Here is a 15,512-nt window from a genome sequence, read left to right on the forward strand (position 1 = left end):
TTTAAGGAGTTGTTCGATTGGGCGAAGTCAAGAACATGTGTTGCAGATCCATACAGAGGCTCCGCCCGCTTAAATGTACAGTTGATGCATAAGAAGTGCAACCTGCTAAACAAACACGCAGCATTCACGAGTGGGCGTGTCGATGTGTGGTGCATGCTCCTAGATGTGTCGAAAACAACATTTTATGGTAGAGAATGTCAATTTATTGATTTTGTTTTGCATTTTTTGTCTTTTTTATTTTGTTATTACGTATTTTTGAATATAATTGATTCCACTGATGTATATATTTGTATTAAATATATTTGCATTAGTCTAAAAATGTTTGTAACGCCTAACAACCCTTTTCCTTATTTTATTTAATTAAATTATTTATAAAATGTAATATTAATATACGCTACGTACGTCATAACTTTAAAAACGCACACAGAAAATATTTTGCTTTTCAAAAGAAAAATCACAGGGCCAAGATTTTTATTTCAATTTTGAGGACTCATTTTAAACAGGATCCAACTTTTCCGAGGTAAACCAGTGTATTTATTTTGTCTGTCTTTTGTCTCTTTGAAAATTTGCTTGTATCAATATGTATAGTTTAAAGCATTGTTTTTAAAAAACGGGTTTAATTGTGCTAATATATTATGTATAGTACTATAATATATAATAAAATGCTGTGATAAATGTCCTTGCAGTCACCAAGGAAACATAATACAATGCTTGAAGCGACAATGCGTCGCCGTGATACGTCATCACGTGGGGCGGCGTACTTCCTGGTTACTGTCAGTGACCGCATGTTGTGCAGTTGATCGTTTTTCTGCCAGAAGGAATGGTTCCGTTCTGTCTGCGAACAAACTGGATTCGACCGATTCGGGTTGTTCTCACCCTCTTTAGTCTTCCGCGCACCGCTTACACTCCTGGAGTTTGGTATGGTCACATTTGTTCTGCAGCATCTTTAACGTTTTGCTGTAACAACACAGTTATAGGTTAAAGGGCAGGTGTATTCAATCAGTATTAATACTGTAATCAGAAGTTTCGTACCACTATCAAGTGTAACAACAATAATTATTGTATCCTTGTGCAAAGGCATACGTTTGGCAGACTAATGTGTCTGTCCTCTGAATCTGTCAAGAGGAATAAATCTGTCAATCGCCGAAGAAGTCAATTGAACTGTACTAAGTTAATGTGAAAGAGTTATTTGTTGCACTGTCACTGTAGTGATTAATACGTTTCAGGTGTCGAGGAGTTGTGTAAAACCATGTCAAGAGCTTGACCAAATGTAATAGAATTCTGGATGTAAATAAGTTCTGTGAGTTAAATAAAGCACCCAAACAATAGTTTATTCATGCCCCATTCAAAGCAATATGACCCAATGCAACAACACAGGCTTTACCCCATGGGAGGATTGTTGTTTCTCCAAATCTGCCGCAGAGCCACTTGGCAAGAAGTGGGCGGTTGGTGGCACCAGGTCCACACTTCTGCTCCTGTTGCCGCAGCTGCTGGGAAGGCTGTCAGATCAACATTATGTCTCATGTTTCTTCCCTTGCAGGTCTGCTGTTTCCTGCTCATTTTCTCATCCCTTCAAAACCAGTCATACGATCAGACCAATCTCTTCTAGTTTCTTTTACCACCAAATGGCCAGTATCTGCATGATGCCATCCTCCGCAGTGCCTCATGTAAAGTCCAGATGCCCTCAGTACCCAGGATCCAATGTCAAACGCTTCCCGGTGCCTGACGCCAATGTAGACTGGAGTCAGAAGTGGCCCCAGTACAGTCCGGTCAGCTACACTGCCCCTTCAGTAACAAATAAACCAGCATGGGCAGATCCAGATATTGGGTGAGCAACAAAAAGAGCAATTAATAGATTTTTTAATTTTTTTTTTGTTGCTTTTTTAGCGTGTTCTGGTTTTGAAAGAGTTTTTTTTTTTTTTTTTTTTTTTAGCTCTTTCCATCCACGTTTCAACTGCGTGGATGGTAACGTGGACCGAACAAGCTTTGAGGGCAGCTACAACGTGGAAATGGGAAAACCACTGTAAGTTACTGGTACTGAGAACAATACTCCCATTAACACTCCCAAAATGTGTATTTTAGTTGTGTTTTTTTGTCCATTTGTCACACACAATGAAATATGTTCATTATATTTTAATTTTATGAAAACACAAATGTTTAGCTATTTTTTTTCTCATTCAGAAATCCTCGTGGACGTACTGGCTTGACTGGTAGAGGCCTGCTGGGGCGATGGGGACCTAATCATGCAGCTGATCCCATTGTCACCAGGTAAGTGTTACAGGCTGTACACATGCAGTACACGATAGCTCATTATACTGTGTCCTCTATAATTTCTTAACACAAGAATGCTTTAAGGCCTGTCGACGTTTTTACCCCTTCATGTAAGAGAATGTCACTGTCTGACAGGTGGAAAGTTGATGCCAAAGGAGCGAAGGTCCATCATCCAGTGTCCAAACGACCTGTGCTTCAGTTTGTGTCCATCAAAAGGAAGGACTGTGGGGAGTGGGCAATTCCTGGGGTTGGTGGTTTTTACTTTAAAGTTTGTTGATAGGACGTGTTGGTACATCTCTGCCGCATAAAGATTTGTTTAGTCTTTTTCACTAGATTTAATCATAGGTATTGTCATACACTTATTGTTGTGTGTTCCTGTTATAGGGGATGGTGGATCCAGGGGAGCAAATTTCTCTGACGCTGCAGAGGGAATTCTCTGAAGAGGCCTTAAACTCTCTTGCTGTTTTACCATCGGAAAGGGCGGAAATCCAGGAGCGCATCAACAAACTTTTCAAATCTCCAGGGTTTCAGGTTGACCAGTTATAACCACAATTGGAAGTGTGACTTTTTTCAACACTTTCTTTAAATAGCCAAACTATATCTTTGTTTTTATTTTCTTGCAGGTCTATAAAGGTTATGTGGATGATCCTAGGAACACAGACAATGCTTGGATGGAGACAGTAGCAGTCAACTTCCATGATGAATCAGGTATCAGTAAAGGAAAAGAAAGTGCTATCTATATATTAATTAGAAATGGAGCCTACCATTTATGCTACAACTGTCACAACCTTTAATTGATATCCAGTATAATTGCATAATTGATCAATGGAGTAGTGTGAATGTCTCAGACCGTATTACTGCAGGACTGGAGTTAATTGTGTTGTCACCGTAGGTAACAGTGTGAGTGAACTGCCACTACAAGCTGGTGACGACGCAGGACAAGTCCAGTGGGTGGACCTCGACTCGTCGCTGGCCCTCTATGCCAATCATTCTCATTTTCTGGAGCTGGTTGCCAAAGAGAGGAAAGCTCACTGGTAACCAAACCGAGAACTGGATGAAGGAAATGTATGGACATTAACAATTACTCTCTGTGCTAGGATTGCTCTTGTAATTCATATGCTTGATACCTAACTATGTGAAGCTCATTAATCCAATCATTATAAGCAAATGTTTCACAGTGAAAGCATATTGTGCAAAAAACTAGAATGAAGATTGTAACTCTTTCACACTGACAGGAACTTAAACAACTACAGTAAATGCTCTGGTTATATTTAGAACCACGGTGCTTTTAGTGAAAAGGACCAAAGGACTGTGGAGTGTCCAGCATTTGGTTGTTTTGTCATCTACTGCTTCTCTATCAGTTTCTCTGGACAGTTAGGAGCTACTTACATTGCTAACAAACCTCAACATTATTAAGAAGATAAAAATTCATCTATTTATTTATTGTTTGTACATTGTTTTTCCCTATTACTCTTATGCTTACTTCCAGCATAACAGTGTGAAGGTAAAATCTGCAGTATTCAGATACAGTAGCGCTGAGAATGGACTGGCCTTTTTCAAATTTGGTTCAAAAATATGACCAGAGCAGTGCCAGAGTGAAAGAGTTCATTTTGGCTTTAATACTATTAAAGTTTGCAAACTTATAAAAAGAATATAACCAATGCAAACTATTTCTTTACCAAAACGTGATTCACTCCATGTTAATGCATGTGTAAAAATCAATGTTTTCCAAGAACGTTGAAGCTGCTCTTTAGCTTTTATATTACTGGTGAAATAGCACCATAATTATAATGAATTATGTTCATTTATTCCGTGATTCATAAGAACCCGACCACAATGAGATGATCAACATAACACATACAACATTAATGTAAGTGTGAAAGGAACAGTCAGAGTGACGTTGATGTTTACGTGCAAATAGAATATGAAGATGTGCTGGAAGAGCAGTGTACTGACATTTGAGCACAGCCTGGCTTCTCCAAGTGTTTGCATACATTTGTCATCTCACACACAGTTTGCAGTCAATTACGCATGAAGCGGTATCCATCTGTTCGAAGTACCGATCCAAACACTTCTGCCGTCAAATCGGTGCCAACGTCTAATAAACAAGATCAAATTAGTTTGAAGAAAACTTATTTAGTCCACTGGAAACTTAACAAGGACAATACACACGAATGCAAATAAGCTTTAATCAGTAATCAGGTATAATTGCAGAATAATACCAGGTGAGGTACAGTGCTCTATAATGTAATCGCTTATCTTTTCTTGTATTTTTGTTCACTTTGTTCAAAGCAAAGAAAAGTGACTGACCAGATAATATGATGAAGAACTTGGAAAATGTTTGGACAAAATGTTATAAAAGAAGTATTAACTGAAATAATTATCACACATACACCTCAGTATGCTATAAAAATCTTTATGAAGTTAAACTGTGCAACTGTGTCATTATTTGAGATCATAGCTGAACAGACTTTAGAACTGTATGGTGTCCACTGTGGTATCATCACATTAGTTTGGAGACAAAGTTTTAATAGTTTAATAGTGTGACGGTGAACGGCTGTATGATGTTAACACCGCTGTGATGTTTGTGTATTTGCACTTGACTGCGTTTGCGTATATGAGTGAAAGCACATGCAAATTGCTACGCGAGTAAACGAAAAGGTGATTTAGCAGGAATTGACGTTGCCGTTACTATTTAATTCAGGGTGGCTTGATTCGTCAAGTCAAGGTTAAGACAACAAATCTAGCTAAGGGGTGGTGGTACTATCGTAAATAAAAACTAGTAGCTGCTCCTTTGGCCATTAATAATTTAGGTTTATTTGAATAATCTCCTACTCAGAAAATTTTGCTTACGTGCGATTTGGTCTTCAAGAAACGTATAGACCAATAATAAGTAGTGCAACAGGACTGTAAATCGGTGTACAGCATAGGGTTTTTATGTGAAAGCATCCATTTTATAATTTATCTTTTTATTGTCGCACAAATAAGTATAACTCAGTAGTTTCTCAACGGCAGTAGCACTACATTACCCACAATCACTACATTACCCACAAATCTGTGCATTTAAAGTTGCTGACGTACGAGCTGACGACGTGGCTGCGCTGCGTCTTGACACAGTGTTTTAACCGACCGGGCCGATTCAAATTAGGCAAACCGGCTTTGTTCAGAGGAATCCTTCATTAGAACTACACTTTAAGAGAAGTCTCTGGAAAACGTTTACTTGACTAGTGGCTTAAAAAATGTCTGGGAAAATTAAGAGTCGAAGTGCCGCAAACTCAGATTCGATTTCTGGCGGTGTTTCCTGCGATGAGCGCATCTTGAGGGATTGTCACCAGCTCTACACCGACCCTGACAGTGGTGAGCCGATGCTAACAGTTTCACATAGAACTTTATTGGCTTGAAACGTTTTTGCAAATTAAACAGAAAAGCCAGACAGAGTCGAGACACAGCAAGTTTGTGATAAACACGACGCAGCAGTTAGCTAACCACTAGCATTTTTTTGTCGAGATTTTGGGTGACGTTGACACAGACGTGGTCAGTGCATACCACTCAAACCGTTAACTAATGCTGCACATCCTTTAAAAAAATGTGCTTTACAAAAGCGTCACGTGGATTAAGTGTGATATTAACTTTGAGCCAGTTTCCTTGCAGTTTAGCCATGCGTCCCCACAAGTAAATTTTATACAAGAATGAAACAAAATTTGTAAAACAAATTTACTACTATATAGATATTTATTATTATTAATGGTATAATTAGTAGTATTAATTTCTAGATAACACAAATATAAGGTGCTGGCTAAAGATGCACATTTTCTGGAGGTTATCTTCCAAAATGATATATTAAAAAACAAACATTGATTCACTGCTGTCAACTTGTGGTGGTACAATTACTGTAGATTTTGCAGATTTCAATAAAAATTGGTTCAACTAATTTTTATTCTGATGGAAATTCTTTCAGGGTTGATCACAGTGGCAGAGTCTCTTGGTTTGAAGCTGTTGGCGCCCAGGAAAAAGATCACTGTGATGCTGATGGGAAACCACTCTGCTGGGAAAAGCTCTTTCATCAACTGGTATATGATGTGCTTTTCAAGCATTTCACCACTTTGTTTTTTAAAAAAAAATAACATCCTCTACTCAACACATGCTCTCTATGTTCTTTTTCAGGTATGTGGAGGAGCACATCCAACGCACTGGAGTGGCCATTGAGACCCAGGGATTCAGCTTTGTCACCAGTGGGCGGAAGAGAGAATCTCTCACAGTAAGTAAATGGACATTCACTTAAATTAACTTTTAACAGATTACAGTTTACATTTTTGTTTTTACAAGAACTTGTAGCTGTTCAGATTTATTAAAAACAACATTTATCTTTCTTTTTTTCATTCAGGGAAATGCCACTCTTCACCTGTATCCACACTTCAAACCCCTACAACAGTTCAGAGGTGAGATCATCAACATCTTGTTCACTAGCCACCAGATGTATCACGGTTTTCCCTCATTTCAATTCCCCTTTCATATGCAGGTGTGTCAGAGTACCTGAGCACAGAGATTTGCACGTCCAGGCAGAAACGCTTCAGCCTTGTAACCTTCGCAGATTCACCAGGTTTGGTGGATGGTGACATGAAGTATCCATTTGATGTAGATGAAGTTATCCTCTGGCTGGGTACGTCAGTTAATATTCAAACACTGAATATTAAGGTGTAAACTTTAGACTTAATGTTGGAAAATTTAGTTCATGTTACATATTGAGTCATGTTGAAAAGGTGGGTTCTGAAAAGTTTTGTGCAAGTTAATTACGTTTGTAGGCCAAAAATATTTTTTCTAAATTAAACATTGATGCACCATTATAACAAACATCACTAGGAAGGTTAAAAAAACATACCGTCGTGACCTTTTATACAAATCAGTCATATGTTTATAATTATCATTCATGCTGTCTGTCGCAGGTGATCTCTGTGACCTGATCCTGGTCTTCTTTGACCCCATGGGCCAGGCTCTGTGCAAACGCACCCTGAACATTGTTGAGTGTCTGAATGAGAAACATGGGGAAAAGCTCCGTTTTTACCTCAGTAAGGCTGATGAAGCTGGAGGAGAGTCGGACAGACAGGTAAACGAGTGGGGGAGAGGTGCAATATTACATTTGGTATTACAGGGCCTGTATGGATTTCATGATAAAAAAATGTGTAGATTGCTCAAAGCATGTCAAGTTTGTTTTACGGTGAACATAATAAGTTTCAGACATTTATTTTTTTTTAATGAACATTGCTCAAAGCATGTCAAGTTTGTTTTTAGGGTGAACATAATAAGTTTCAGACATTTTGTGTCTGTGTTTTTTTTCAAATAATGCCCCAACACCTTTTCTACTGGGTCATTTTTTTTTCTCCAGAGAGTGATGATGCAGATTGTCCAGGAGCTCTGCAAGAGGCCGGGACTCAACAAATGTGGTTTTGACATGCCCACTATCTACATCCCCAATCCTAACAAGGTAGGATTTTAGACACCAGGCTTTATAAATGTAGATACTCATTGGACAGATTTCATGACCGTTATCGTCCTATGCAGCCAAGTCGTTGTGTCAACCAAATTGAGGAAGTGTGTCGTACCATTGAAAAAACCATTAACCAGACCGTTCAGAACACCCTCAACTCTCTGGAGAAAGACTGTGAGCTCATCGGCGAGGCCATAACGGATACACTCAAAAATGACAGGTACACTTGAATACACACACACACAGAGTAACATGAATGATGATGCTCAGAGGATGTTACTTGTTTTCTTCTCTCACAGACAGGTCACTTCTCAGAACCGACGAGCTCGCTGTAAGAGCTGTTTCCTGACACTCCTGGGCTTCAGCGTTCCCATGGTAATCATGGCTCTACTGTTACTGGGAGTTCTATCCAAAGATCTGCTGAACATGGCTTTGGGGCCCCAGGGTACAGAGGTACTCTCATTATACTTGGTGAGTGTCCAGGCAGGAACACAGTCACACTCATCTATTGAAATCCATCATCCGTCTCATTCAAGCTGATGGGATTATATCTACAGGTTCCCATAGCCAGAATACTAGACTCCTTCTCTGTGGAGCAGCAGCTTTATCTCGGTGGTGGACTCGTCCTTCTCTCCTTCCTGCTGCTCATCATTGCACGCTTTGCCTTTAGGTAAGAGAGACAAATGTCAGTACTGTCAGTAATTTGTCTGAATTATAATTTTAAAAAACTCCTGATTTGCCACAAAAGAAAGTGGTTTGTAAACTTAGAAATGTTTTATGAAAGCCACATTTAAGCCACACAGTAACACTATTTCCATCTTAATACCCTGAACAGTTACATTTGTCTCCCTTTGAAATCTAACAGGACCAAACCTACGTTGTCGGGCAAACAGAAGAGGCAGCTACAGGAGAAGCTGGACTATGTTCAGGAGGTAGTCAAGAGCAAAAAGGTGTGGTTAAATATGCCCGTCCAGAAAGATAGTAGCCATAAAAGGGTTGCTTCTAAGTACATCTAACTCTCACTTTCTCCCCTTTTAGAAAAAGCTCTATGAGGAATACCTCCGTCAGAGTGTCAGCGATCAGGACATGGATTTGTAAAGAAGATGAAAGGTTCGCTGCAGAAATCTCATGATGATCAGCAGACAATGATGATGTGTAATGTTGACCTTGTGTGCCATTAAATGGAAAACACGGTTGGTACAAATTCTGATGCTTTCGACACTGTAAAACCCGAATGGGTCAAAACCATTAAATCATCTTAGCTTTGTACAAACTGTGGAACAACTCTCACTGCAGTGTTTGGCCTGATGCCACATAAACTCCTGTTATTGATGAATTATCCTGTGACTATTACAAGAAAACCACTTTCATTTTTATTTAAATGATTGCAAACTATTTATAGCATCACTTTATTGTAGAATACTGTGTTTTGTGTGCCCTTAAGTGACTCGTAGCACTGGTTAAAGGAAGTCACTTTGTACGTTAGTCATGGAGTTACTGCTTTGAAAGAATCTCACCAGCATTTTAACAGTTCTAGTGTTTTTCTGCTTTGTGTCATGAATTTAGTATCAAGATACAGATTTACATCATGATGGTCTGTGTAATAATGCATAGAATTCTCTGCACAATTCCTGTCACTACAATGGTATCTTTTTTATCAGTGACTAACTCAACTTTGAACTTTTTCTGTCCTGTTTTGTACGACTTTTAATTACAATAGAATAATAAAAATACATTTATATTAATTGACAAGGCCTTTCTGTGATGTGTCAATGGTGAGTTTGAGGGGGTGGGGGGTAGATGAAGAATGGACTGGTACGGTTTATACACAATGCTACTGGTTGCTCTTTAAGTTACAATGCCGGTCAAGCTGGAGTTTCCCAGGGTCTTTCTTGCAGGGTCACATGTATAAACAACCATTCACACCTGCAGTCAATTTTAGGTGCATCCAATTAGTCTAATAGCAGAAAAACACCTGCACACATGGGAAGAATAGGGACGAGGGCGGAACACCTGCACACATGGGAAGAATAGGGGCGAGGGAGATGCATAAGAACAGGGCTTGGTCTTGCTGTAAGGAACAAAGTTCATCAGTAATTACCACTGTTTCAAGGTGTAGCCCAGGATTAGGTCATACTCTTTAGAGCCAAAACATTTTAATTTTTCCCAATTCACATTCTGACTATTTTAATGCGTGTATTTATTTTACGAGGGAAGTTCTTAAGTTTAGCAGAATCAAATGTGGTCCGAATTGTACCTCAGTGGCCTCCAGGGGTCACCAGTGTGTGGGTAAAATATATGAATCTTGCACATACAGCATTAAAATGTCATGCAACAGACGTTGTCTTAATAACCGCAGATAAAAATCAATTCTGTTGACGAAGCACAAAGAACCAGAACTCCAGGCAGACTGGGTGGAAAGGTATTTGAGAACAGGAAGGATGTTGACGTGATTTCCGCAGGCTCGAACCGGGGAAAGTTGTTTCCTGAAGTTGTCACTGGGAAGGGACCGTTTTATGCTACAGTCCCTGCTGCTGGTAGAAGAAAATTAGACAAAACAGATTTTAAAAACATGACCTGCCCTGATATCAACGCCTCTCTCTTTACCTCCTGAGCTGCCCGTCTGTCTGACTGGAAGATGAGTTCCAAGAATGAAGACGCAGGTAAAAAAAACAATTTGTTAAACTTTAATCTCACTGAAGGTTGGTGAGCCTCGCTGTGCGGTGACAGTTACCTCATATAAAATTGTATTTGTCAGTAAAGATAAAGCTGTTAAATGTCTTTGGTCAATGTTTGTTGGTGTTTGACAGAACAACCTGTTAGCTTCGTTTGGTGTTAATAGACGGGCGCTGCTAACCGCTATGCTAACTAAGTCGAAGCTACTTTTAATTAGACGTGTATCCATCAAATTATCGCGAGAGTTCAGCTTCGTTATCACCCAAGTTTCTCTTTTAGTTTTGCTTCACAATCCTGGCATATACGTGCTGATATTTATTTTGAACGAAATTATTTTTACAAAATACGTTTTTTTAGCCCCCGTTGCGTCAATACAATAATGATAAAAGTTTGTCATTTCGTTACAAAAATAGAAAAGTGATGTTTTGTATTGGATTGCCAAAAATCAATTTGTCACACAGGCTTTACTCTTTTCTTATTACTGAAAACAGACCTGTCTTATTCATGGAAAGACTCAAGAGTCATCGACTGTCAATCATCCTTAGTGTTACTTCACCTTGGGTTTATTAACATTCAGGGTATGTTTTTGTCATTTCCCCAGAGGCGAGCCTCCAGGCCCAACTAGCTGAGTACCGAGCTCAGGCTGAACACTGGCAGGGAGTGGCGACCATCTGTGAGCTGAGCAAACAGGAGGAACTGGCAGAGCTGCAGAAACAATGTGATGAAGAGATTCAGTCTCTGCAGGAGGCGCTCAGAGGTGAGTGTAAATGTCTTGATTTCTTCGTTTGCTTATATGTTAGTGTTAAAAAGTTTTTGAAAGGAAAAATATATATCCTGTCTCAGTATTCCTCCCGTTTACTCGTTATATCCACTACCATCTTAATTCCAATTGCCAAACACTGTCTTTCGAGACATTCGATTCTAAATCATTAGCCCGATGTCAGAACCACACAGTGTACTTGTGTGTGAAACAACAGCAAAGCTAGCTTTGTTTTCTTCTTCTGATATTATAGCAGTCTCAGAATAATAATAAAAAAGCTCATAGAAGAAGTAAAAAATACTCCTGAAGGTTTAACGTATGCCTCATTCACAGGTTAGACTGCATATTTACTAGAACAATGAAACTCAGTTGTATTGAAGGGTTGGGTATTGTGTTTTTGTTGCTGTGGCATGCTGTTGAATTTAAAACAGTTCTGGTTCTTGGTCTGTCACCTTTTATAGCACAAATTACTGTCAACTACAGAACTATGTTGAAGTAAGAACTTTTTTGGAATCAGAATTATTAGAATTGTCTTAAATGTCATTGTTCTAATTTCAGGGAGAAGTCAAACTGTATGTGTTGACTGCAATAACTTAGAAGAACATATTCTGCTGTAAATTTTTACCTTCTGTGGATTTAGACCAGTTCTACCTCTTTACGCCTGTGGGGCCGTACAGTTACATCCATGACTCTGGTTTTAGTTATTAACAACAATACTGTCATGTGTTTCCCTGCTTGTCATCATAAACCAAACAGCTGTATCCCAGCAGTACTTCAGTCCACACGTCAGACTCCGCCCACCTATTCATCTTTAGCTTTCTACTAATCTACTGGATAAACAGGGCCAACAACAGACAGTACTGACTGTGTAAATGTCAGTAGTGTAAACTGTAAAGGACAATATTTTGTGATCACATATATAAAAGTCAAAAAGTTTGAAGTTGTTGTACTATAATGTCAGAAGGTGTTAGATTAAAAAGAAAACAAGAGCAGTCTAGACTTTCAGTTTAGTTTATTTTTTAATGTTTTGTTGTTGTTGTTGTGTTTTTCAGAGACTGCAGCTCAGTATGAGGCCAGGATAGCTGTGCTCCAGTCTCATCCGGTGGAGTGGAGAAGAGGCAGTGCACACAGTCTGGTCAGTGTCCAACCTTCTGTTCATTTTTTAATTTGTTTGTGTTTTCCACGTCACTCTTAGTGTCTATTTTTCTGCTTCCTTTCAGGTCAGTGGAAGGAAAGGTAGAATGGAAGCTGAAGAACTTTCATCTTCCATCAACAACAGTCAGACGGAGGCGGAGACATTGAACAGGCCTCAGGGCCACACAGCTGACATTGACGGAGCAGCAGAAGCAGCCTCGCTTTCATCGGAGAGTTATTTTGCACTTCGTTCCTGCGACTCAGCATCACTATCCTCCTTCTCCTTGGACACGCCGTCCATGCCCAGGAAACGCCACTCTCAGGAAGACACGGACTCCTTGGTGTCCACAGGAACTTTGGTGCCGGAGGCCATTTATCTTCCTCCTGCTGGACACCGTCTGGTCACACACAGTGACTGGGATGCACTAAATGCTCAGGTAAGTCACTAATTGTGTATGAAAAACTGTTAATATGTCTCCATTTCGTCATCCTCTGAAAACATGTCTTCATATTCCCAATCCCTTGGACAGCTGTCGGAGCTGCGGGGGGAGGTGAGTCGGCTGCAAGCTGAGAAGGAGGAGCTGGAGCGGGAACTGGACACACAAACAAATCACACACACAAGCAGGTGGGTTAATTGAGTGTGGTCTAAACACACACGCACATACCCATACACTGTGTCTAGATCATTAGCGGACATGAACTGCCACTCACAGCCTGAATACCCATGTAAGTGATTGTGTTTGTGCAGGTGACGACGCTCCAGTGTCAGGTGAAGAGCTCAGAGGGCCTGCTTCAGGATCTGCAGAAATCTTTCAGCCAATCGCAGAATGCCATGCAGAGCCGGCTGGTTAGTGATACACAAGTGACTCTTTTTGTGTGTGTGTTTTCCCTTTAACACAATATGGAGACTTTTGTTGTTTGTGTATCCAGGCAGAGTTGTCCTTGTCCCAGAGAAAGATGTGTAATGAGTTGTCCAGACTGAAAGGAGAGGAGGTGGAGGACGAGGTGGAGGACTCCAGCAGTTTGTTCGCAGCTGCGCTGCAGGTAACTCTGCTGTTATAGATAGATAAAACTAAATGGAACTCAACAGCTGTTTCTTAGATAAGCTACTGTCCTGATTCACCTTTCTCACTCTTACTGACAAAGAATCGATTTTTATTAAAAAAAAAATTGTCTGTGTTTTTATGAATTACTGACAAAGAATCGATTTTTATTAACGTATTTAACGGACGTTTTATTTTTTGTTGTATGAAGCATGTTTGGAAATTCTTGACAGTACCGAAATACAGATTGCGTTAGTACTTCATCCTATCAATGGACTTTTCTGCAGGGGGCGCACTGTGAGGAGCGACTTCGGATAGAAATAGTGAACCTGAGAGAGCAGCTGGACACTCGGGCAGAGGAGAATGGTTTGTCAATATTCATTTGATTTGAGCTCCTTGGCTGTGCAGTGCTGTTCAGTCGTTGACTTTATTGTTTGTCTCCTTTTCACCATCATATTCTGCTGGAATGGCCATTACCTTTCATCAGAGGTTTTAGAAGGTGAGTGAACGAGTCGGATTTTTTTTTTCACGTGTTTCATTCTCTTTATATCTATTTTTTATTTCTTTAATTTTTTATGGTAAAATAACTTAAATACACAAAATGTATTAATGTAGTTTTAAACATTTGATCTTTTCTTATTGAGCTTATTCTGTTCTTTCTATGTGTGCAGTGCAGCTGACCAGCCTCAAGGTGGAGACAGAGAGGATCCAGGCTCAGAAAGACCAGGCGCAGGCTGAACTGGCAGCCTGTCGCTCTGAACTGGATGCTCTGCGGGTGGCGCTCTCTCACGTACAGGGCACCAGCAGGACTCTTAGCAAAGAAAAAGTAAATCCAGAAAGTGCTGCAGCACAAAACATAACGTTGATGTTTTCAATGTCAGCTGCTAAGTTTCTCACTGATGTATTTAATATGACTGGTTGTCTGTGTTAGGAAGCCCTACATCAACAGTGTCTGGAGCTACGAAGTCAAGTGATCAGCCTACGCTCCCAGGTGGACACCAGTCAGACTGTCCAGAGGGACTTTGTCCAGCTGTCCCAGTCTCTGCAGGTAAGGGCCAAAGTTGAGAGTTAAGTCTTTGAACACAGAGGACATGGATGCGTACTTGTTATTGGCTGTTAGTCGTTCGTTTATTCATAGGTAGTATAAAATGTGTGAAAAGTGAAGGTTATTGATCAAATATACAGTAAAAGTGTTGATGGTGACAAATGACCAGGGATCTTACCTTACAGTATGGAGGTTTTGGTGCGATAGAACAGAGACCATCTTCTCAAGATATTGGATAAAATTGCGTTTTATATTAAAGTCGACTCAGAGCTGTGGAACCCCCTGTTGAACCAAAAATAAACAGTTGAATATCATTTTATTAAAACGTATTTTCTGCCGTATTTGTGCAGTTTTTATATTATTGACCAACCCTTCCTCACCTTCTCCTCCTCAGGTGAAGCTGGAGTTGATTCGTCAGGCTGAGAGTCTGGATCAGGTCAAGGAAATCCTGGAAGAGGGAGCCGGCGACGATCGTTTTCCCCCCGCAGACGCCTCGTGAGTTTCAGACAGAAATTAAAGACAATGGACCAAGAACGAAGAACGTTCATTCCAAAGTGACCACTAATGGCTGACTGACCACAGCCATGTTAAAACACTGGAGTCAGTATTATGACACCACAGATGTGCTTGTCAAGGACGTGATGATGTCACTTCCGGGAAGACTCGACAGTGTTGTTTAATGACCAAAGTAAAGAAACCAAGTTTTCATACATTTACTCTACTTAAACATGAAGATATTTTGATGATAAAACTGACACTCGACAGTTTAACAGTGACTCAGACTTTGACCACACAATCATTCTCTCTCTTACGCACACGCTGCACTACAACTCTGTGGAACAATGAATTCAAAATAGACTGCATTTCAGTTGTTTTTTTTTTTCTGTTTTTTTTTTTTTTAGACAATTATATTTATTATTAGTTTGTTTTTTGTGTTTTTGGCATTTGTCAAGTCAGGAAAACTGTAATCAATAATTACATACGCTCAAATCAAACTGTTGATTGGAAATATGAAGAAAATGTGAATGTGTAACTTCTTTCATCAATACGCACTAAATACACACTTAATTTGTAACCTGTGATCTTGACCCTGATCT

At 39.8% G+C, this 15,512-nt stretch overlaps 3 protein-coding genes across 4 annotated transcripts; all 3 read left to right on the forward strand.

Moving 5' to 3' along the window:
- Positions 1-122: 122 nt before the first annotated feature.
- Positions 123-4,700, forward strand: nudt9 (nudix (nucleoside diphosphate linked moiety X)-type motif 9). 2 transcript variants are annotated; one of them, XM_025064803.1, is made up of 8 exons: positions 123-187; positions 1,541-1,828; positions 1,934-2,023; positions 2,182-2,268; positions 2,407-2,518; positions 2,656-2,802; positions 2,895-2,979; positions 3,164-4,700. In XM_025064803.1, the coding sequence occupies exons 2-8, from the start codon at positions 1,626-1,628 to the stop codon at positions 3,307-3,309; spliced, it is 870 nt and encodes a 289-aa protein (XP_024920571.1). In that variant the 5' UTR covers positions 123-187; positions 1,541-1,625; the 3' UTR covers positions 3,310-4,700. The 2 variants fall into 2 exon arrangements, with proteins under 2 accessions (XP_024920571.1, XP_008328320.1); XM_008330098.3 differs by lacking the exon at positions 123-187 and adding an exon at positions 724-918.
- Positions 4,701-5,347: 647 nt separating this feature from the next.
- On the forward strand, positions 5,348-9,501 carry LOC103393217 (uncharacterized). The gene is made up of 12 exons (XM_008330097.3): positions 5,348-5,628; positions 6,230-6,341; positions 6,436-6,529; positions 6,656-6,710; positions 6,791-6,931; positions 7,215-7,375; positions 7,655-7,753; positions 7,831-7,976; positions 8,056-8,227; positions 8,314-8,426; positions 8,622-8,706; positions 8,795-9,501. Exons 1-12 carry the CDS (start codon positions 5,511-5,513, stop codon positions 8,852-8,854), a joined length of 1,356 nt encoding a protein of 451 aa, XP_008328319.1. The 5' UTR covers positions 5,348-5,510; the 3' UTR covers positions 8,855-9,501.
- Positions 9,502-9,779: 278 nt separating this feature from the next.
- Positions 9,780-15,503, forward strand: rabep2 (rabaptin, RAB GTPase binding effector protein 2). The gene is made up of 13 exons (XM_008330091.3): positions 9,780-10,293; positions 10,372-10,419; positions 11,034-11,189; positions 12,245-12,327; positions 12,413-12,763; positions 12,857-12,952; positions 13,076-13,174; positions 13,258-13,371; positions 13,658-13,736; positions 13,858-13,869; positions 14,042-14,196; positions 14,302-14,418; positions 14,810-15,503. Exons 2-13 carry the CDS (start codon positions 10,395-10,397, stop codon positions 14,912-14,914), a joined length of 1,392 nt encoding a protein of 463 aa, XP_008328313.1. The 5' UTR covers positions 9,780-10,293; positions 10,372-10,394; the 3' UTR covers positions 14,915-15,503.
- The last annotated feature ends 9 nt before the right edge of the window (positions 15,504-15,512 follow it).

This window comes from Cynoglossus semilaevis, chromosome 17 (assembly GCF_000523025.1).
Source record: "Cynoglossus semilaevis isolate Cse_v1.0 chromosome 17, Cse_v1.0, whole genome shotgun sequence".
In the NCBI taxonomy this organism is placed as follows: Eukaryota; Metazoa; Chordata; class Actinopteri; order Pleuronectiformes; family Cynoglossidae; genus Cynoglossus; species Cynoglossus semilaevis.

Coding starts and splice junctions, on each gene's coding strand:
- rabep2 (XM_008330091.3), top strand. CDS start 10,395: ATGAGTTCCAAGAATGAAGACGCAG. Junction 12,764..12,856: donor GGGATGCACTAAATGCTCAG/GTAAGTCACTAA, acceptor TCCCTTGGACAG/CTGTCGGAGCTGCGGGGGGA. Junction 14,419..14,809: donor AGCTGTCCCAGTCTCTGCAG/GTAAGGGCCAAA, acceptor TCTCCTCCTCAG/GTGAAGCTGGAGTTGATTCG.
- LOC103393217 (XM_008330097.3), top strand. CDS start 5,511: ATGTCTGGGAAAATTAAGAGTCGAAGTGCCGCAAACTCAGATTCGATT. Junction 6,342..6,435: donor AAAAGCTCTTTCATCAACTG/GTATATGATGTG, acceptor GTTCTTTTTCAG/GTATGTGGAGGAGCACATCC. Junction 7,977..8,055: donor GATACACTCAAAAATGACAG/GTACACTTGAAT, acceptor CTTCTCTCACAG/ACAGGTCACTTCTCAGAACC.
- nudt9 (XM_008330098.3), top strand. CDS start 821: ATGGTTCCGTTCTGTCTGCGAACAAACTGGATTCGACCGATTCGGGTT. Junction 2,024..2,181: donor GTGGAAATGGGAAAACCACT/GTAAGTTACTGG, acceptor TTTCTCATTCAG/AAATCCTCGTGGACGTACTG. Junction 2,803..2,894: donor TCAAATCTCCAGGGTTTCAG/GTTGACCAGTTA, acceptor ATTTTCTTGCAG/GTCTATAAAGGTTATGTGGA.